Below are 23,325 nucleotides of genomic sequence, written 5' to 3' on the forward strand. Positions count from 1 at the left end.
TATCTTAATCTACTGAAATTGTTGTATTTTCTTTCGGATGTGTTAACTTATTTGAAACTCAATAGTTTAGCTTAATATAGAAATGTTTTCTTTTGTTGTAACTTTGCCCTAAAGAAGTTATCTTTACAATGATTAAATAAAAAACATACAGAACTTCTAATGTACAAAATAAATTCAAAGTATTGGGATGAGTAGCAAAGAACCTTTGTTATTGAGTTTCCTTACCAAAAAAATTACCGCACACAGAGAATAGATCATAACAATTTATTCAGGGCACTAAGCGGTGACAGCATTATCTAAACTAAGTGAGTTGTAAATTTTAGCAATAAAATATCAAATCACATAAACGATCACTAAGTTAGAAAATTCTTCAAGCAGGGTTTTCCTGTTGCGTGGATATAATTGGCAATGCAGAAACAAATGAATATTTTAAGGGTTCGACTTCTCCGTTGCACCTACACATGGGGCTATAGCAAGCGAAGTTGTATTGAAATATATGATCGTTGAGATCACTAAATCTAACCCAAAATTTAGAGTTTCAACTGTTTTTCATAATTTGCTGATAAAGGTAGTAAATTTGCAATAATCCTAAGTTTTTATGGTTTCAAGTTGAAATGTTTTTCAAAATTATAGTATGGGTTTTGCTCCATTGTTGTCCCATCCAAGGCTCTGCCACAGTTGTTTCATACCATTGATATCTAGATTATGAACCCTGCCTACTTTTTCAAGTTAGAGTGATTCAGCACAAACTCCTTTTGCAAATACATTTACTCACACTTAACTAATTTCTTTGTTAACGATTTATTACCTTTACCCATAAATTTACTAACTACTAACCAAATCTGTGCGAAATAATTGTTTTTTTAGATTTTTTTAGATTTTGTATAGATTTTTTAGATTTAATAGGTTTTGTAGAATATTGTTATAGACAGATAGATACCCAAGCATTTTTGTGGATACTTACAACCAAATTTCTGAAAAACGACTACGCATATCTGGACAACTTTCCATTGTGAAACCTATTCAAAGGCGATGCCGTATTTCTTCTATCAAAGTGTCCCAATACTTTTTCGAAACGTGACTGTATAGAAAATTTTACAGAGGGTTAGGGAATGGTCCAGAAACAGATGTACTTGCTTTAAGCAGGCAGTAGAATTGTGTAGGTTTGTTTATTAAGCATGTATGAATAGAAATTGATTTTTGGGATTCTTCAGCAAATAAACCAAAGAACCTGCCCTTGCTTCAAAATCTGTCCTTGCTTCAGCAACTTCTCTTTTGGATCAATTGCAGTGTTCCGTTATGGAAATTGCATTATGGGAGTTAGAATGTATCCCAAGATGCATTTCGGCCATCCGGTCAATAACCATTCCGTTGTTGCTTTGATTGAAGTTTCGTGCTTACTTCGAAAAAGTGGAGATTTTGAAGGATAGTTTATTGGTTGATTTTACAAATTAGAGTTATTAAACACGCTATGAATCATTGCTGACTTTTTATATTTTTCAAAGGTAATCAATTTACGTGTTGGAATTCGTGACCTGGTTTCTGGTGAAGGTTAGGAAGGGTTGCAGTCAACATGGCAGCGGTTGAAGGTCCAGAAGAAGGAGAGTTAGAAACACCTCAAGACGAACTTAACGAAAGTGAGTTGATTAAACCTGAGTTTTGGACTGATTCAGATTCAATTTACCTTTTCTACGAAAAAGGGTTTTCGGTAAGAATGAGTTATTCTGTTCGATGAAGAGGGTTTGAATTTGCGCTCGCCATTCGTGCCAGCTGCGTGGCCTCATCATGGAATCTGCATCCTTCCTTCGTCATGTTTGGAAGATAGATAATTGCAGATTCAAGCAGATTAAAGTGGATTGTATTTGGAATTCAGGGAAGGACACTTTATTTTGTTTTGAACTGACGGGAATACATTCCCAAACACGTGGTATTGACCGTCAAGCAACAAAGCAGACGGTGTTACAAGCAATGTTATTTCTGGCCTAAATTCTAGGTAGCTGCCGCGGATGGTGTTTCGTTGTCTTACTGGTTCCGTGAACTGTCATTCGTTATATTTTACAGCAAATATGAACTAATGAACAATAAATCCACATTGATGCACCGCCACATAATGTTTATTTTCAGAACCAAGAAGGGTGAAATTCCTAATGACAACGAACTTCAAAATGTCATTATTATGGTCAAATATTAACGTTAGTAATTTTAAGAGGTTCTAGCAGTAGCTGAAATGTTGATTTTAACTGTGTTTTTATTTCTATAATGCTATTTTCAGCAAAAGTTATATTTAATAAGAAATATATTTTTATACTTTATGTAAGGTAGGGTTTGTCAAAAGACAAAGAGATATAATTTGTAATTTAAGACAGTAAACTAAGACACCATGACTTCCATTTAAAAAATAAATTAATGAATATTCTTAAAATCTTCACAATACTTAAAATATGCTTGAAAAACATGGCCAAACTATTTTCATGGCACAAAGTATGGTAATGTGTAGCAAATTCCATTGAAATTTTGGTTTTTTGCTCTTATTGTTAGCCTTATTTTAGGTTTTTTCAAGTAGCATTTGGTTGATTATCAGCAAGGTGTTAATATTGCATTGCAAAACCTGTGAAAATCTCAGGGCACATCTTAAATTCTTGCAATGAATTTAAACATTGATAACACAGTTTATTCAAGACAAGTATTGTATGCACTATGATGAATGCTGTATATATTTAACTATGCAGCCAAGTCTAAACTACTGGTAAATAAGCTGGCAAAATACAGGGCTCAGTTTTTGATTTTATATAGTCAGGAGCCAAACAAAAGTGTCAAGCAGTAAGTTTTCAAAAAAATATTCTGGTAAAATAGTGCCAAGTGTTAAAAACCTAAAATATATATAGTATAAACATTCAAAATTTAACCACATTTTGTGGCATATCTCTCTAAAATAACTTTACATGAACACACACATTCGAGTTAGCAGCTCTTCTTCAGTTTTATGTTGTTGCAGTAGCCTAGCTTTTACAGGCAATTTTTTTGTCAACAAGATTGTTTGAACCAGATTGGGGCTACAGGTTCCACTCAAATAAGTCTCAAATATAAGAGCCTAAAGTTCACCAACGTCAACCTCTCTTTCATTGCCTGTTATAAACATCCACTTCCAGTAACAGCTACCAAAAACTTCAAGGATATCAATTAACCAGCACCATCAAACAATCAAGCCTTCAATTTTTTGTACTGTTCTATAGGCATGACAGCGAAACTTGTTCAGAGACTACAATCCACTGGTTTTTATTCCCCTTCTTGCAGTAGCCCTTCAGGTCCACTCTTGAATTTGATGGCATTGAGTAAGGGTTATTGTTCAGTAGTTAGATGCAATGTTGTTCATAAGCGCGGGAATCATTGGTTTTGTGAGTGGAGACATGAAACATCGGTCATGTATCAATGTTAAAGATGCCAACCATGTTTTGTTTTTTTGATTGCCTCCCCAATGGATAAGAGTTTTTTCTTAAGATTGAGCTGTTTGTTTGAAAATGCTGGCTGTCATGGACACTAAAGACCTATTTCCACTTCATTCGAAATTCGCTATTTGTATGCTATTTGTGAATTGCCAACACATGGGAATTCCATACACAGTCAAACCTTTTCCCAAGAATTCCTATTGTTAAGTCAGCCAATGAAATTCAGTTGTTAATACAGAGGAGAAAGTATAGAAGATAGATGGAGTATAGAAAAAAAACTGGTGTGACCTCTTAATAAAAAGGACAATAAGGAAAATCTGCAAACATAATCAGAAGAACCAGCTTGGGGTGATTTGTTTCCATGCTGACTCCTGTATATTGTTCAAACAAACATTCTCAAAAAGCTTTCATCACTTCAGGAGTTGATTCAACATTCATAGTCATTTTTGCTTGTCGCTGTGATTAAATATAAATCCTATGACAGCTCTTTGTTTTTTTGTTTGAATATGCTGGGTTCTAATTGGCTAATTTTTATCCACGACTTTGTTTGCATGGTAACATTGGGGAAAAATATAACATTGGAAACAGGTTAAAATTGAATCATATTGTGAATGTTTGCATGCGACTTGCAAATATCGCCTGCAAATTTGAAAAAAAGATTGCATGCGAATGGCAATTGATGTAGAAGTAAGCCTTAGTAACTTGCCTCAGTAATGGGCTGAACCTGCTTGATGTATACTTTATTTCAACTTTATTTACACCCTTGCTATTGCCAAATGAATAGAAAATGTTAATTCATGAAAAGACAACATATTTTCCTAACTATAAATACACACCTTTCATATACCATAATCCCACTATAATTTAGATATAAAAAACAATATTGTTTTACTTATGTTTTCTTGTTTTAAATTGAAAAAGAACATGACAAATTAACTGAATGATGCAAAGTAAAAGCCATTCTAGTGTTAAGATAATACAAAAATTTGATGGTGCTTTTAATTTTTTTAAATAGAAACTCTTACAATAACAGTTAGTGTTTTCATTATGTTTTACTGTGGTAAAATTGCCCTGATTATACACCTTTACTGGTCAACCAAAAGATGTTGAGAAATGATTTTGTATCGGTGTATCTAGGGCTGATCACATTAAGTAACCACATACTGATTTTAAAACAGGTTCCATCAACTATCAGTTCTTAACAATTGCTGACAAGAGCCCACCAAACCATGGTGTTCCATGGCTATATTTAGATGAAGGCCTATTCACCATTCAATGCCTGCACATTATGACCCATTGAAATCCTTTCATATGGTAAATCTGCTCACATATTTCGTGGTACAAACGTCTTGTAATGCAACTTTCTCTGCAACTCACTTCTGTCTCTTCTTTCCTCTGATTTGCCACCCCCTACCTTGTTCCTATTAACCTATTTACTTCTTCCTTTTTACCTTTCAAATCACTTCAACTTTGTTTTCTTTTCATGTCTATTCTTGCATTTTTCAAATTTTTCCATACTTCCTGTCTATTCCATAATTCATTTCAATTTGTACCCCCACCCCCCCCCCCCCACCTTACTATCACCCTTCCTATTCCCATCAAGACAAAGCTCGTAACCTCTTCCTATTAAAGACAACAGGGCAATCAATCATCATCCTTCTTTTAATCATTGAACATTCCAGCATGATATTTTTTTATAAAGTGTTCTCTCCAAGAAAATAATGCATTTGATTTCTCATCAAAATCTGTTTACAAACTTATTGTCTTTGAAACTGTTGCAAATAAATTTTATGAAGACAATAATATTGTATTTGCATATAACCGAAGAAATGATCAAGTCACTAGATTCTTCCTAAAATCTCATTCCCCTCTCCCAGCATTTCAAAACATAAGAATTATTTGCTAGAAATTATTTTATTTGCTAATGCATTAAGTGTATGATAATGTCTTTCAGTTGCGGTTTCCGAAGCTATAAGTCTATAAATATTTACCAACATGACACACAGTTATTGTTATGTTAGCTGAGGTCTAGGTGAAATGGCGCACTAGTCGAATTTTTCTTCACATGCCACAGTTATGTAAAGGTTGGGCACAGTTTAATGACCACCCATCTTTCCACCATATATTTTGACAATAACTATTTAAACTGTTGCTGCACAATGTACTCTTTTCAATTTCCAATTTATTTTATGGCTCTGGTTTGAGCTTGATAAGTGGGTACAGCTTAAGGCTCACCAACCATATACAGATAAGGCTCCAGGCGTCTATATCTAGAAGCAATGATAACAAATGAATGCGTGTTTGTCCTTTGCGAGCTTCATTATGGTTTATTGACTGGTCCTATTGAAGCCTCTAGGCATCCATAACTCTATGAATTCATGTGAATCGCATTGAGCACTGAGGAAGTTTGAAGCAGACAACAGAATAGTCAGGAGCTATGAATGCAGTGTGACCTAAGCTTTGCACGAGCAAATAGAATTTCCTTACAGAATTCTTTTAGTACCTGAAGCAAATAGAATTTCCTTACAGAATTCTTTTAGTACCTGAAGCAAATAGAATTTCCTTACAGAATTCTTTTAGTACCTGAAGCAAATAGAATTTCCTTACAGAATTCTTTTAGTACCTGAAGCAAATAGAATTTCCTTACAGAATTCTTTTAGTACCTGAAGCAAATAGAATTTCCTTACAGAATTCTTTTAGTACCTGAAGACAAGTATACAGCACGTCAAAATAGTTACAAACTTTTTGTGTTGTCAAAAATGGGTTTTACACCTGCCCACCATGTAAAACACAGAACACAAAGAGAACACAAAGCATCTTTTAATTTTCTGAAACATTTTTTCTCATATCCATACACAGAACATATTGAAGATTTTATTGCTCAAATAACTGCCTTAACATTATACAGGTTTTTTTCTGAATTATGAAGTGTGAGAAGAAAGAACCGCAGGATAGGCTGTCCGCCGGATTCTGTGAATCTTGCAATGAGATTTTAAAATGAAAGATATACAGGAACAAAGCAATACGACGACGAGAATCCAATGTCACAAAATAAATTTTCAAAATAAATTAAATTAAATTTATTTTGAAAATTTATTTCGTGACGTTGGATTCTCGTCGTCGTATCGCTTTGTTCCTGTATATCTTTCATTTTTTCTGAATTACCTTTTTCTGAATCCATAATTTTGTTGCATCGAAAGGAAGCTGTTTTCGTTCGAAAATAGTTTATGTCATCATAAAGAACTTATGCCTTTCTTGCCCTCAGCAAGTTTAACATCCTTTTCTGATTTGCCCACTTTTAGTTCAAACATATTGCCTCTGGACAGGATAGGGTAGAAAGCATGACAATTAATCTTTAATTATTTCGTTATTAGAGTTAGAAATTACTACAAGCAACAGCAAAATACAATATTCAGCGCCGCCCGTAGTAGAAATAGACATGACGTCATCGGGCTTTGGCTACGAACGGCACTTAACAAGTTTTTTCAACAATCTTGAATTACAGCCCCCCCCCCCATAATGGTCAAACGGTAGTATGTTTCCTTTATAACAGTGTACTGTATGAGAAGGAATACAATGGCGCCCCCCCTCCCCAATATGAATTTCGTTCCGACGCCACTGAATTATAATTGAAAGCACTGTATGTACCATGGCACCTTCCTGTTATGAGAGTGGTGTGTCTTGATTGTCCTTCTGACAAAGAAAATCATTATTATTTTTTCAGTTCTTAGCTTGTCTCTTGTCACGCTTTTCTTTCTCCGGTGTCTCTGTCACAACTCGATTCTTATATCTTTCTGTTTCGGTGTGTCTGTTCATTGAATAAACGAGGCAAGTTAGAAAGCAAATATGACACACGAGCGACAAACGTCCTAATTCGTAGCTTTTAGAAATGATATGATGGTAGAGGAGATGACGTCTTGTGGGCTCTCTTATTTGCTCTGTACTTTTTATCTCCCTTTAATGAGCTATTATTTTTACACTGATGTGTTAGGGTAAACATTATTGCTACAAAGTGTCTTTCAGTTAGTCTTTTCCGGTAGTGTGATGGTTGGTTTGTTGATGACCTGAAACAAATTGGCAGACCTTGAGAATTCGGGGTAATAAATCTAGCAATAAGATACAAATCGAATGTCTCGCTTTATTATGCGATAATGTGCATTTTGAAATGCAGGGCCAGGCTTAGCGTTTTACTAGCGCAAATCAATCGCTACGACTGGGCAAAAAGAGAAGTGAGTTAATAAAAATGGTGGGCATTTTGAAGCAGATATGGAATAGTTGTGACATAGTCATGGAACGGCATGTTAGTTTTTAAAACAAACTTATTGAATCTTAAATACACAACTTGCTTCACTCTTAATTTCATGTCAATGAATGATAAATTGCATTTGTCTTTGTTATGAAGCGAGTCTCGGATTTTCAAAGCCCCTGTCCCTTATTATTCCAATTCTCCAAGAAACGTCGAAATGTGTATATTCTTATGACCATTAACCAATGCACGACGGCTGTACTGCAGGTGACTTGATTGAATCTTGTTGAAGAATGATACTTGCTCCACCCTTTCAGTTAGCTTCAGTAACTGTCCCTTTCTTTTCAGTTTCCACTTTCTCTTTTGCTGTTCTTCAGAGCCTTTCTCGTCTTTCAAATTTGGAAAGTTATTACCAGGTCCTTTTTAGATAACAGGCAGTGGCAAAACGATGCTTTGGAAGGAGTAGGGTCACGTGATTATAAAATCCCATTTTTAAAAGCAACCAATATAATGCTATAAAACAACATACAGTGCCTTTCAGATTCATCACATTTTAGCGAGATTTTTCTATTACCCCCAACAGACTGATCTGTCATGGGTTTTCAAGTTATTTTTCAATATGAATAAGTCTTTTTGTGGTGAACTTAACCAACCAATTTGCTAATGAAAAGCCCATCGCGATCGGGTCGGTTTAAGGGTCGTGCAAAGATCAAATCATTAAAATTACGTTCAATTGTTACCAATAGTTTTCTCAGTGTGTTAACCATTTTATTGAGAATACTGTAGTGAAAAACCCGTCTCCGGTAACGGATTCCTAGAAATAACGAAACCTTTACTACAACGGAGAATATGTTGTAGTAGAGGTTTTATAAAATGTTGATTCAACGCTTCATAAAAAACTATAGAGAGTTTTTCAAGGATAGTCAGATGGCACCACATGACATCGAGTCAGACATCTGTTTTGTTTTGGATACTCTTATAAACAGTTGAAAAAGCCACCCGTAATATTACTTGGCACCCATTGGCACAGAAATGGGGCTATTAATGCAACAAATTGATGCTAACAGAACGGGTGGCCCGGATTAGTTAGAGAAATTTTAGTTACTGTGAAAGATGGTCGTGTCTAAACTCAAATAGATTGACTGATAAATAAGTCTATTATTGTCTGCCAGGTCGTTACTGAAACGTGATTCGTCAGTGATGTTTTCCTGGCGACTTTAAGCGACTAATGCTGAATATTTGAATAAACACTTTTATCACCTGACCTTAAAGTGTATCATCTCACATCTATATTTAAAATGTTTTTCAGAGTTTTGCTTGACAAGCCAATTGTCAGTCTGCATGTGTAAAGCTATTCTAAATTTTCTGATAAAACTTTCAGATTAGAATAGCTGAGGAAAGATTTATTTAGATATTTTAAACAAAAGTGTTTTGAAAATCTAAATATTTAACATATAAAGATCTATTTACTGAAAGAATTTTCTTTCTGTGAAGGGAATGCCAATCACTGACAGTAAGAAAGCTTTCTTGAAAGACATACTGTAAGTTTACCCCGTTGGACCAAAATTAGTGTCCGTAATCGGAAGATGTCTGTTTTCTACTGGTTTTTTATACAGGACTTTGGTAAAAAGAAACTTACTTTGGGAAAACTTATTTGTCCGTTAATTTGTAGGTTTCCCTTTTTGAGTAGTTTCAATGAAGTTTTGACAGTAAATAGCTACATCACAGCTCACAATCGTTTACTGCGAAAATAAGAATCATTCCATGAACACTCAAATCTAGTAAAAAAGCGCTTCCCACCCAGTTTCTTCAAACAGAGTCAAATACGCTTCAAAGCCGGCATCGAAAACACTATGCTAAAGACACTTTCTGTTTCGATTCTAGGAGTTTTAAATTGTCCTTTCATCAGTAATGACCGAAAGCTGATAAAGAATCTCAGCCGTAAATCTGATTAGCAACTATGCAATACAAGTTTTTTTTCAACTTCTAATAGCTGTACACTGCAAAAATCACGATTACTTTTTTACCAATAAACTTACCAATTACTAATTAGATATCCGTTTACTGCGGTCTCGCTGTATTTACCAACCTTCAGAATGAAGGTTAAATAGTATACGGATATTCTTTTGCTCGGAGATTTGCTATTAGGCCTGACAGTTTCCCTTCATGTTCGTTTGATTGCTACATTCATTCAAAAACGTACGCGTAAGATGTACACTAGCCATATTTAAATCAATGTCTTCAGGCTATGTTAAGCAGCTTCATTTATGATATGGCAATTCATTTATTCAAACCGACTCGATTCTAATGCACAGTACTCAACACACAGGTGCTGCCGAAGTCAATGTTCTCAACGACATCCTTGGCGATTCTATTGGGCATGACGAATTCCAAGAAGAGCTTGAAAACACGGAAGTTAAGGAGCCAGAAGGTATTCTACAAATATTGTTGACTTTAATGTGGTATTGCTTTATTTCGCTTAATAGCATTGTTTTTATCTATGATATTTAAACGATTGCATTACCATGTTCAATGTTTGGGTATGTTTGCTTTTGTTTTCATCATGTTTTGAGATTAAAGAAACTGTTTTGTTTGAGTAAATATCTATGATAGTTGTTGAAACTTACCTTTTTTGAAAGTGAGAGTATTGACGAAAAGTCTAGTGCTATAACAGTCTAATCTAGTCTGTTGAAAGAAGATGCCCAACTGACCAACTTGCGGGATGGAATAACTTAGGTTTATATGCTTAGCTTGTATACTGCTGGGTGCAATACCTTTAACGTTTTACTGCAACAAACTTCTTACTGCAAAGTAATGTGCTGCAATGATCATTCAGGTTAATTACTTCCACAGCTGCTCCTGTAGAGGAACCTAAGGCAAAACCAACACCTAGAACAACCAGAAGGAAAGGCAAAAAGCCGGCTTCTGGAAAGAAGAAAACCCCCACGAAGCAACCTAAGAAAACTGTGGCAGCAAAACCCACCGAGCAGAAGGAAACAGCATCTCCTGCTGTCAAGGCAAACGAAACCAAAGTTGCTGACCAGAGTAACGCTGCCACCAGTGCTAATGCAAAAGAAGTTAGTGAGGTCACAAAATCAGAGGTTTCTGCTGCAAGTGACCCCAAAGATGAAAAGGCTGGAGATGCTGCGCCAGTTAGTTCAGAATCGAAAACTGCTGTTAAGAGCTCTAAAACGACAGTCGTGAAAAAGAAACAGGAGAACAGCAAGAAGGAGGACAAAAATGCACCAAAAGCTATCGAAGAAAAGAAACCCAGCTCAACAACCAAAAAGGTTGTAAAAAAGCCAAGTTCCGGTGTACAGAAGGACGGAAAGGAAGCGAAAGCTGATGCGAAGAAAATCGAAAAAGTTGAATCAGAGGTGAAGAAGGATTTGAAAAAAGAAGCTGAAAAACCTGCTGAGAAACCAGCCGAAAAGCCCGTCGAAAAACCGAAGGATGAGAAACCTCAAAAGTCTGAAGGCCCGTCGAGCTCCTCTACGACGAAAGTCGCCCCAGCAGTGAAGAAAGTTCCAAAGGAAGTTAAAAGTGACAAAAATGAGAAGACGAAGGAATCAAGCGAACACGATGCTTCTAGCAGAAAGAGGAAGGAGATTAAAGAGAAAGTACCAAAGCAAGAAGGAGAGCCAAGCAGCAAAAGGCCAAAAGACAAGGACACCAAATCGAAGGATTCCAAACATAAGGAGAAAGTCGACGGAAAGGTTAGTTGGGGAAGACAAAATAATTTCGATCATTTTGCTTCGCGGATTATTGCGATGAAAACTAGATTTCGTTTCTTTGTTGTGCTCTCTTTTGTATTCAAAACTTTTGTTCCTTGATGGTTTGCTGTCCCTACGCTTGACTTGTGTTCCCATGTATACAAAATTTGACATGCACCTTAATATTCATCCACGAATGATTTTGTTATTAGAGCAATATCCTTTAAGAATGAATTAGTTTTTTTTAATGTTTAGTCTTGTGATATTACTTTTTGGGTTGTGCCCTTGTAGATGAAAATGGCTCATTTATTTTGTCCCTTTTCAGAGCATAGAGAAAAAAGAGAAACCAAGGGCCGAAAAATCAACAAAGAAAGATGAAAAGAAGGATAAAAGTCAAGTTAAAGAGAAATCAAAAGAAGGTATTTAATGCGAAGTTACTGCTACTGCAACATATCATAGGATGACGTTAATGTGTTTTGGTGACGTCACTATTAAGAAATTAATAAGCAGCGGATTGATTATTGCAACAAATCTATCTATTTTGTTCGGATTTTACGCATTTTATTGAAATAATAGTTTTATGTCGCCGACTTGCTCAGATTTGTTTAGCCGATGTTTTTCTCTGAAGTGGCTCTTCATATAGCTGCTCTGTGTACACTTAAGAAAGAACAAAAATCACAGCCTTCATTTGATTTCTACGTAAAAATGAATTGTTTTGCAAGGGTAAATGCATCCATTAGTGTGATAAAATGTCTAATGACAGGTGTATTTTTCTAGATGGAAAGGGAGAAGAGAAAGAGTACAATTTACAGGACAACAAGGATGACATGCAAGTGATCGATGACGTCGGGGCTAGTGATGGAAGCGTCCATCATGGTGACGATGACGTCATATCTCGACATTCGGGCTCAGACTTCGAAGACATGAGCTCATTTTCGGGATCATTTTCCAGATCGAGGTCCCCTCTATACCTTGGCTCAAGAAGCAGATCTGGTTCGGCAGGGTCATCTGGTAGGCCATTTCTTTTTGTTGTATTTATCCGGTCCATCATCAATATGTTACGAAATTTATTATTGCGGACTTTTTTATTTTATTTTGTGCAGACGGATATTTGTTTGTAGAACCCTTAACGGATTATCAAGGTGGAAAATTTTCATTATTTTAGCTTAAAGTCTTAAATTACATGTAATGAGCTATAGCACAATAAATGTATTTCGGGGTTTTTTCTGTGAAAATGTTTTGGGAATTTTCTTCTGCCAGCCTAAAATCAATTTTCTTTGATTTGACGTAGACTCGTTTGAAAGACTTGAAAAAGCGCAAAAAGAGAAGAGAAGAAAGCGAAAGCAATCGAGTGACCAGGAAGGTATGCATCCCTTCTGCAGCTTTTTAAACCCTTTTTTAAACCCTTTCCAAAATTGTGTTTCTAAATTGTGACGAAATTGCCATGGCAGCATACTGCGTTGATTATTGTAAAAGTCAGAAGTTCCTGTCTTCTTGATCTGAAATGTTACTGTAAAAAAATGTCAGTGATACTAAAAGGTCCAAGTCACAATGCAGTCTTTAATCAGCTGCCGGTTTATTGATCAAGTTAACAATACCTATCCATTGTTATACACGCTGTATAAAAACTCGCCGAGAAGGGGGGGGGGGGGTAAGGGGCAAATTACGCCAGAGCCTCGAAGTCTAGGGGGCTTTGTAAAGTAATGAATTCCGTTTTGAAATGAAATTTATTAAAAGTAGCAAAATTTATGAATGAAAACAGCTTGACGTTTTAATCCAATGAATGAATTTAAGCTAATGTGTAGGGGGTGTGGTCGCAAAAAATTTTCTGCTCACCTCGCTCGCAGGGTGTCTCGTTTTCATGTTATGCCCCAGGGCCACCCTTCCGGCGGCCCTGATTATAGAACTGCTTTCAGGCCTGCAATTGAAAATTGGTCATTTTTGTTTTTATTTCTGTTTCTTTCTACTTCATTTTACCAAAGCACTTCGAATTATGGGAGAAATATCTTTGGTATTATACGTGGCTTATGAGTGTGCACATTGAAAAACTATACCGGCTTGAAATGGCCTGTTACACGCAACTCTTCCTTCACTCTGTATAAACTCTGGTTAATCCTATACAATAAATATTGGCAAGGTTATTATTTACGTATCAAATCCTAAAATTTTTCTATTAATGGAGAAAAAAGATTTGTATTCTACAAAGCCTTTCTGTTCGGTTTAGGTTTCTAGAATATATTGATTATCTAGATTCTCATGTGGGTATTTTTTGTTTAGATGAAGTTGGAGGCGTCAAAAGCAAGATCTCGCGAACTTTATCAGAAAGCAACCAAAAGGCCTTGGAAGACTTTCTGAAAGGATCAAGATATTTCATCATCAAAAGTAATAACCATGAAAACGTCTCGCTTTCAAAGGCCAAGGTAAAATTTTATAGCAGCTAGCTTTTCTACTTCTTTAAATAACCTTTTTATTAAAATGATTAATAACACTTAATTAAGCAAGGGTCACATGGCCTGATAGTGCAGCTTTTTCCCGTTTGTCCCAAGCTTGTTTGATTTATTTTAATTAGCTTACTAACATGTATCTTGTAATTAAAAGCTTTTATGTCAACAAATTGAATTGAATTGATTAGAATTGAATTGAATTGCTCTGTTTGATCGAACAAATTACTGTGATCTGTTCCGTCATATCAATGCCTTAGATTGGATATCGTACGTGAAATTAAGCTATCTTTGTTCCCGACTATTTGCCATCAAAATTTACTTTATGCATAGTTCCTTTCTAATTAAAATATATTTCTCATTTTATGAGGTGCATAAGGAACTTTCCTTTAGAATTTCCACCTTATAAGGTCAAGATGTCTCACGTACTTTTCCAATTCTAATAAATTTACTATTTTGTTCACTATCAAATTAAACTGTAACCTGTTCCTTTGGTCATCACGCTTTTGTGTTGTGTTTTAGGGAGTGTGGTCAACTCCGCCAGCTAACGAACGAAAGCTGAATGATGCATATCGAGTAAGTTCGTTTGTGTGGGTCATTTATGCTTTTTTATTGTGTGTTTGTTTGTTTGTTTGTCTGGTTCTTGACTGTAAACCCAAACTCATACTCCATTGACTTCAAATCTCTCTTTTTACAATTCGAGTGTCAAATAACATGTGACTATGTTCCCTGTCTCATACATATTCAAACTGGCACTTCAAATTTCTCTCGAAAAGGAGTCAGCAGAATATTTATTGACAGAAATTTGTTTCATTAAAGAAAAACACACAAAAATGGTTTTATGCAAACTCTACTAACAGCAATAGAAGACTGATCATTCTTTTGAAAAATATCAAAACACAAATCAATGCTATAACGAAAATTTTTCTGATCGTGTATGTGTTTTTTTTAAATTATGGTTTATAAATGTCCTGAGTTACCTAAGTATAATTTGTCTTACAACCCACGGGATCTCTTAAAATCCTTGGCCCAAAAAGCCAGTGACCGAAAACATGAAGATTTTTCTGTTTAATGTTATACTTGTAGACCCAATCACAACAGCTTCCTAGCTGAAATCAGCATTCCCTCTTCATATCACTGCAAATACATTTTCGTTTCTTTCCTAGCATGCGACAAACGTAATTTTGATATTCTCAGTGAAAGAAAGCGGCAGATTTCAGGGATTTTGTAGATTAGCCTCTGACTCGCGAAGAGACGGCCCTCATGTGCCTTGGGTTTTGCCTCCTGGTTTTGACCGTAGAATCCTCACTGGAGTATTCAAAGTCGATTGGCTAAATAGGTAAGAGGGAAATTTCTTACTGTATGAGTAAGTTCACATTGAGGTTCACCGTTTAAAGACACTATGTCCCCATTTCAATGGGCATTTAAATTCTCATTGGTTGGATAACACAATAGACTATTGTACTTTTACCAATTGGCAGCGTAGGACTAATTCTCAACATCCTCTCAATAATAAACGTACGTATAGCCTATTGTGAACCCAGAACGGTTGACAGTCGGAACCTACTGCCTTCAAATTTACAGATAGTTTGCATTCGAGATGGAGTAATAATAGGCAAAATACAGTTTGTTGTTGAGGATGTGGATTGTTGGGAAAAGTTTTTGCAAGGCTTTTTGACAACGGTAATGCTACTCCAAGGGTTGTTCCTTGATCTTGAAAGATTTGGCATATTTCGCTATCTTATGTTGTTTTCTAGGCATGAGTGCCTCTTCGCTAACTGCACCCATTTGCGAAATCCTTGGAACGAGAACAAGGAAATCAAGATATGCAGAGATGGCCAGGTAACTGAATTTCCTATTCATGCACCATATTCTTTAGAATCCGCCTTTAGAATTATTGTCGCCTTTCGAATATCTATATCACTGATATTATAAAGAATTTGAAAGCTACAAGGTTAATACTGTGATCGCGTGCATCCTTTGGAGTTAAATAAACCGTCGAAGTTGACAGAAAATCGAGGAAAACGTCATTCTGCGAAACTATTTTGGAACACTTTTCCGGCAAGCAACCCCATTTTTCGTTTTTTATATGCTCATGCATGATAGGCTAAGATTCGTTCTGTTTGGTTATTGAATTTGCCATCTTCCTTTCTTATCATAACGATGAACCACATGGTGCACACCATGGACCACGGAGCATGTTACAGTTTGAGTGGGCTAAAACGTTTTTTTTAGAGGAGCTAAATAAGCTAAACACCCAGAGCAGGGCAATTTTTTCCGTTGCTTTAAGTACATTTTTGGAAATTATTAGGAGGGGGGCTTAAGCCCCCGTAGAACCCCCGCTTCCGCGGTCCGTGAATTTCTGTTTTCAGTTTTTGTTGTTATTCCTTGGGTTTGCCTTTTTGCAGGAAGTCGAACCAAGTGTCGGAGAAGCCCTTTGCCGTCTGTTCCCTCCAGATGTCAATGTGGACTTGGCAAGGATACATAAACGACGCAAAGAAGAGAAAAAAAGCAGCTCTTCAAGGTAAAGATGTCAGCTATAAATTTGGTCAGTTAGGTAGACGAATAAGCAAGCAAATATTTGTGTCAGTTACAGAGTTACACTAGGGCAGTTGATTGTCTTGCCTTTCAAATGTCCTTGTGGTTAGCGAGTATTACGTCAAAGCAGAAATCAGAATTCTTTGCAGCAAAGCAGACACAAGGGTTTTTAGTTTGATAGTATTGTTGAGCGAAAGTCATTTCTGGCCATACATTGTCAATCAGGACTGGTGCATTCGACACGGAAAACTTGACAACTGCATTAACAAATATCATATTTAAATAGTATAAATCTATATCCCCTACATGTTCAAAACTCAAGTCGTCTCCTATGCTTTGGAAATGGCAGATCGCTCCAAGGAGATCAGAGATACGAGCCCATCATGTCCCTTGTGGCATGAACGTAGTACCAGATGCTCTTTCAGTGATCACCCTTTTTAAATCTTTTTGTCAACTTTCGAACGCTCTACTCGCTTCCCGCTTTCCAGACTCTTACAACCTGTCTTATTTCAAGACTAAAATGAACAAACTTGATATCCCCCCCCCTCCCTTATTAACCCTTCCCTGTTTCCCTTGATAGGGCTTCGCTTTTTAGGGCTCCCGGGCATTTCTATAACATTATCGACTAAAAAAGAGGAGACATGAAACCCTGTTCGTTCTAATTCGTATAAGTTGTGGCCCAATAAGTATATATAAGTAGCAGGTGGTCGAATATATTTGCTTGAATAGCTTCCTCTTCAGTCTTGCGTTTGAGGCTTCCTCCTAACTAGAATGTATTGATTTGTTTTTAAGCTCGAATCAGGTACTTGCCAGGTCTATTGTTTATACAAAGATAGGTATGTCTCAAATTGATTCGGTAGTCTAGCCAAAAAGTTTCACTTGTTTGTAGCGTTGTCGAGTTGTGCTCCAGAGGCATTTTGTTTGCTTTTTCAAGGGGCCCAAGTATCCCTGGTTGCTACACGTATTCAGTTCTTTATTCGATTATTAGTGTTTAATGCGTCCCCTTCCTCCTCGTGAGCTGTAAGTGCTCTATTGTATACCGTCTGCTGTCAGTACTAATGGTCTGTACTGGATCAAGATTCTTCTTAAGTGTAAACAGGGTTGACGCTAGCTGTTGTGCTCAAAGGAGGGGGGGGGGGTGTCCGGGTCCAAGTTTATTCTTTCGAAGGGAGTTGTTCCAAGCATGGAGCCTTCCGGGAACCACGTCGGGCCCAGGAAAGGATTCATGCTTGGACCCCTTCCTTACCAACGCAGTAAACTGAAAAATGTTTTTATAATGGATCATGATGACAAAGAAGTTTCTTTATCTACTTTTGATTTATAAGTGTAATAAATGTATTGAGAAGAGATACTCACGGGCTTGCGGGCCCTGGGGCAATCGCCCCTTGCACCCCTTTCGGTGGGCCTGGTCAGACCCCCAGTAGCTACGCCCGTGAGTGTAGGTAGGTAGCTTGGTGACAGGACATTTTGTTTGTTTGTCCTGTGATGATTTCGTGAGTGTATTTGTTACTTCATTTCTGTTTCCGTTTTAGGACTTACAAGCAGCTCAGCGTACAATGTTTTATTGAACTTTTATATTACACAAATGAGAACTTTTATCGCAGTCATAAGTCTTTGATTACCCTATTCAATGCATTTAACAGATCAGCTTACAAGCAGTATAAAGAACTGAACATTTTCAGGGTTTCACTGTTTTCACAGTTAAAGCCTTTTCCAGGTTTTATCGAACTGTGATTCGCAGGATTTTTGCGGTCAATCAACACTGTTATGCGGGGTTTTCAACTGATTGTTGGTTTAAGCAGTGCTGCTTCAGTCCATGGGACGGGACTGCACTTACCAGACCATCTGACTTCGACTTTCCGAAATTTGCCTACGAACAACACGTGTATTAAACGAGAAACTGCTGTGATTCCTCTAAGGAGATTCGAATCAGTGAATTCCCTTCCAATCAGCCACATTTAGCCCTAGGGATCCATCCTGCTACGTTTACCAATCAGAGGCAAGCCCCAAATGAGTCATTTAGCGAAGGTAAACAAGAAAGCAAATACATAAAGTATTGTACCAAGGAAAGGCTGTAACATATGAAAGGGAGGCTTGAAAATGCGTCTTCGTAGTAGTCACAAGCTTGGCATTCACCTGAAAAAAACATTTCCCACACGGTTAAGTTTACAAAAATCACTCTACATGCATGGGGTTCACCACATCTTTCAAGTACACAGTGTGACCAGACAAGCAATGTCTTTCGATTTCAAGTTGGAGCAGAAAGTGTCGAAGATTGATGTTCTTAAAGTATCAAAATTTGTCAGTAAATTGAAATCGTCACAAGGAGATAGACTGGCCATATTTGTATCACCACCTTACTTTATCAGGTTGCTGCAACAAATATTGTCATCGACAGGGCTGCCTTTATTCTGGTGATATTCCTTTTCAATATTTCTTGCCATTTTCATTACAACTACGAGGCAGTGCGTTGTTCGATTTACTTTATTTCCAATCATCTTTGGGTTGAGTGTATGATCGTGAGGTAACAGGCACTTAACCTTTCTTTCTACAGCAACGTTCATTTCCCTGTCCTCGTCTTAATTTATTTTGTATTCATCTTGATAACCGTTTGTATTCATATTTTTAGTATCTGTTTACTAAAGATATTTTTTTCGGTGCACAAGCAACTCAAAAGGGTTCCAAACCTTTTTAAGACAAAAGCTTCATCAGTCATTGGTTGCAGTTAGCGAACGTTATCATCTGCTTGAAATAGCACGTGTTTTAGTGCAGCCTCTGCACAGAAGTAGAAATTTCAAGAACGTTAGCGTTATCTCTAAACAGTAACTGGTAACGAGGCAAATACCCTTATATGCAGCTATTAATGATGCTTTCCCCGTTGTTGCTTTCCCATTTTTGCCTCCCGTTAATATTTAGTTTCTAGTCATAGAAATACTTGTTGTATCCTCGGTGTAAATCGCTAATTTTTCTTATGCAAGCCGCAACCCTGCTGCATCCATGTTGTTTTTAATAGAGAAAATATCATATTATATAGAATATTCGTATATAGTTTACGGATCCTACCTCTCCCCATTAGGTAGTTGTTTAGCAGGACTGCATTACCTAAGGGTAGTTTTGTCTTCATTATATAAGTTATCTATATTGAAAATGGCTTTGAAAAAAGCAAACATTATACAATATACTAAAAGCTTTTTCGTCTGACACTCCTCAGAGCATAAAACGTCTGACACGCCTATCTTGTTTTATGCTCTGAGGAGTGTCAGACGAAAAAGCTTTTAGTATATTGTATAATGTTTGCTTTTTTCAAAGCCATTTTCAAATTCTGTACCGCAAAAAATTGTTCACATTATCCATGTTGGTGATATATCTCATTGCAAAGAGTCCATTCGTGATATCATTGAAGAGTTGAAGCTGGTAAAGTTCCGCGTAAAGATATTTTAACCTATACCCATATTAATTCAATGTTTTTATGTATGTTATAATGGCTGATAGCATTGCATGCACCTATCAAGACTGAGCTAAGGAGCTTTTTCAATCAAGCTTCAGCTGAAACGCTCACTGAACCCCTCCCCCCAATGTACCCCTCCCCCAATGTACCCCTCCCCCAATGTACCCCTCCCCCAATGTACCCCTCCCCCAATGTACCCCCTCTCCCCATGTACCCCTGCCCCCAATGTACCCCCCCCCAATGTACAGAAATACTTATTCATTTGATTGTCATATCTCAAGTTATCTATAGAGTAATAAGCTTGCTAGGGATATGACTTTTTATAGGACACCTTCTTCGTACCTCATATATCTGTTGTTGTGGAAGTCTTCAGTTTTCATTTTAAGGCAGAAATGATACTTGTTAACTGATCTATGGCTTTTCATATTGTATGAATGCCCCACCCACTTGCAGACGCTTTACCCAAATTCTTTTCCACCAGAGCCGTACTAACTGCCTTACCTTGGAAGCACAACAATTCATGGACGCCATGCATCTGGGCTGTTCTTAATAACCATTTCTTTGCAGGTCACGATCACGCAATGAAGACACAAGACACCGCGAGCGGCCTGGCCCGTCATACCATAGAAGACGTCGGGATTCTTCTGGTAAGAGCTCAATATAGGAATCAATTATGCTATCAGTTTTATGTTGCTTCTTCTATGCAAAGACGTTCAGGAATGTTCAGTATTGACAAGGATTTTAGGTGGTGTTACTTGATTGAACGAGTAACTGCTTCGAATTGGAGATTTGCATGCCTTATTGTTGTTATCAGAAGGATTTACTGTAGATTTTTGTTCATACATAAATTCTAATCTGAAGATAGCACAAAAGGCCGAAACATAAAATACTACACGTACTTTTTGTACATAACACACTAAGTACTCTCCACCCGACACTCCTCAGTTTATGTCCAGATGCGGATCGAATATAATGCGAGGTAAGGCATGTGATTGGTTTCTTGTTTTTGACCAATCGCCTACCTCTCCCCTATCTGTCGCCTACCTCGCGCCTACCTCGCGCCTACCTCTCGCCTAACTCGCGTCTACCTCGCGCCTACCTTGCGCTTGAAGTTGAAGAGTCAAGGAGAGAAAACGACTATTTTGTTTAAAATAAATAGCAAAGCAACGCCCAAGAACAAACGACAACAAACATTTCCACTGGAGTCCGTCGAACAGTTTGGTACTGTTGCCTTTCATTATTTACAAACTTAATGTTTATCCTATGAAATTTTTTATTGTTGAATTGATTTGTTGTATTATTTTATTTGGTTTAGGACATCGCCATAGAAGACACTACGGAGACGATTTCGAAAGAGAAGGGTACGTTGCAGCTATTTACCAACTTATTAAACGGTTTCTTTGAATTTTGAATTTTTTCTTTTTCTTTTATTATTATTGTTAGTTTCAAATCATACGTTTTTGTATCACAATTGATGGGCTCATCACAACTCTGATTGTCATTTAACTTTCTAATTTCCAGTCGCTCAAAGTATGGGGTTAAAAAGGAGACATTACTTCACGGCAGTTATGCTGATTATATAAGAGAATTCGAAAAATCAAGGCAAATGAGGGTAAGTAAAATTTTTAGTGGATAAATGGCATCTATTTTGAAAATATCGCATAATACATCGACTCACTACGAAATAATCTCATTTGTCCAAAGTTTCTAGATTCGACCAGTTTACCGTTGTAATGTTTTGTCTTGTTTAGTGGCCTTTGGTCAGCCATAAGTGATATCTACTCTCTGGTAGTTTTGCGTATTTTCTAGTTGAGTCTACGGGGATAATTTTTGAAATCACAGTCAGCGTAAACATTTGTTTATTTGTCCGTGCTGCTTCTAATACTCAGCAAGATTTTTATATAAACATGCTAGTCCCCTACTTAATACTCCATTGACCTTTATATTCAACCTAAGCAAGCTTGGTTGAAGTCTGCAATCCTTCAATAGACGCCTTGCTTTGCCTGTTTCCACCCTGTTGGATGCATGTACAATTATTCCTTTCCCTCTTCTCCCCCAAATATAAGTGGAGCATTTTTCTAAGAATTTTTCTAAATGTTCTTGATATTATCTAGCAAATATCATCTTGGTCTTCCGCTTCTCTACTTTCTTTCGTTCAGGCAAAATATCTTATACGTAGGCCCGAATAACGCCTGTTATGAAACACTGAAAATAATGATTGTCAAGGCAGACTTAAAAGTTCAAGAGATCTGCTCTTCCCTATTATTCTTTGCTACGCAGTGCTGCGTTTTTTCCCGTAACAGTAAATATTGAATGCAAGACTGAATGTACTTTATTCATCACATTTCCTATTAACACACTAATCGCGAAATCTTGTTTCTATCTCTAGCCATTTGGTGCCTCTGCTGCCATGGCACCGTATGCGCAACAACCACATCGCTATCATCGATCGGTAAGTATTATGACGTCATTCATCCCCAGTGCCCTACAACCCCTCCTGTCATCGGCTTGCGATGTCACTGATCAGTTCGTGAGTAGAATAAACTTGTCTTTTGAATACCACCTGGTGTTAATAGGTTTGTTAAGAAGATCATTTGATATGCAGCTGACAGTGAAACAGTAAACAGGGCTGCCCGGAGCTACGTTAAGCCGAAAAACCAGCTTTAGTTTTGATGTATCATTTTTAGTCATGTCATCTACAGTGGTTTTCAAAAGTCAAGCTTGATAATTAGATCGTCAGGAAAAGGCGCCCATTTTCATTTCAAATTATTTGATTTCACAGTATATCAAACCCCTTCTTGTCATAATGAGGAAAATTTGTCGTGATTTTGGGATCTGGTTATCCATTATTCATTATTCGAGCTCCGATAATTTGCCAATTTCTTGAGTTATTAGGGATAGACATCGACATCGAATTTGTGTTCCAAGCTTCCTTGGAAAAGGGATTATCTGTCTTCCTATTTTTATTACGGTTGCCAACTTTGACAGGCAACCCTATGTGCATAAAATATGACTCTTTGTTAGTCTTTGATTACCCTATTCAATTCTGGGAATATTTTTACAAATATTCTATACTTAAGAGGAAAAAGAAAAGGAAATTGCTATTTTTTTAAAGTTTATTTACAAATAATGTTGGAATCTACGAAAATAAGATTGTCGTACTGTTAAATGTTACGTGTCACACTTTTAACATATAATTTGGTTTGATGCCCTTCGCAATAGTAATCCAACTTTTATATTTTAAGGTTGACCCAACCACTGCCGCTGCGGAGGCATTTTTACAGAGAGGATACACAGGCAGATCTTCATACAGATCGCGAAAATGACTTTGGATATCGTGAAAATAACTTAAGTTGTATAAATAACCAAAAAGACATTTCATACATTCTTTTAGTTGACGAAGTAAGATTTTGTTATTTTTAGTCAGCAATTTTTATTGCCCTGATGACCTATGTATATCTATAGAAATTGTTCTCAGTAAGATGTGATTTTT

General features: G+C 36.8%; 1 protein-coding gene across 3 annotated transcripts; it reads left to right on the forward strand.

Annotated features, from left to right (window-relative positions):
- The first annotated feature begins 1,348 nt into the window (after positions 1-1,348).
- On the forward strand, positions 1,349-23,321 carry LOC135694970 (uncharacterized). 3 transcript variants are annotated; one of them, XM_065213878.2, is made up of 16 exons: positions 1,349-1,637; positions 10,022-10,123; positions 10,546-11,408; positions 11,731-11,824; positions 12,183-12,416; positions 12,697-12,768; positions 13,683-13,825; positions 14,369-14,422; positions 15,013-15,185; positions 15,604-15,688; positions 16,255-16,370; positions 20,400-20,479; positions 21,148-21,193; positions 21,354-21,444; positions 22,222-22,284; positions 23,078-23,321. In XM_065213878.2, exons 1-16 carry the CDS (start codon positions 1,574-1,576, stop codon positions 23,156-23,158), a joined length of 2,361 nt encoding a protein of 786 aa, XP_065069950.2. In that variant the 5' UTR covers positions 1,349-1,573; the 3' UTR covers positions 23,159-23,321. The 3 variants fall into 3 exon arrangements, with proteins under 3 accessions (XP_065069950.2, XP_065069952.2, XP_088965860.1); XM_065213880.2 differs by lacking the exon at positions 12,697-12,768; XM_089109734.1 differs by lacking the exons at positions 20,400-20,479; positions 21,148-21,193; positions 21,354-21,444; positions 22,222-22,284; positions 23,078-23,321 and adding an exon at positions 17,917-18,771.
- The last annotated feature ends 4 nt before the right edge of the window (positions 23,322-23,325 follow it).

Source organism: Rhopilema esculentum, chromosome 8 (genome assembly GCF_057945365.1).
Source record: "Rhopilema esculentum isolate cy_ngs chromosome 8, ASM5794536v1, whole genome shotgun sequence".
Lineage (NCBI taxonomy): Eukaryota > Metazoa > Cnidaria > Scyphozoa > Rhizostomeae > Rhizostomatidae > Rhopilema > Rhopilema esculentum.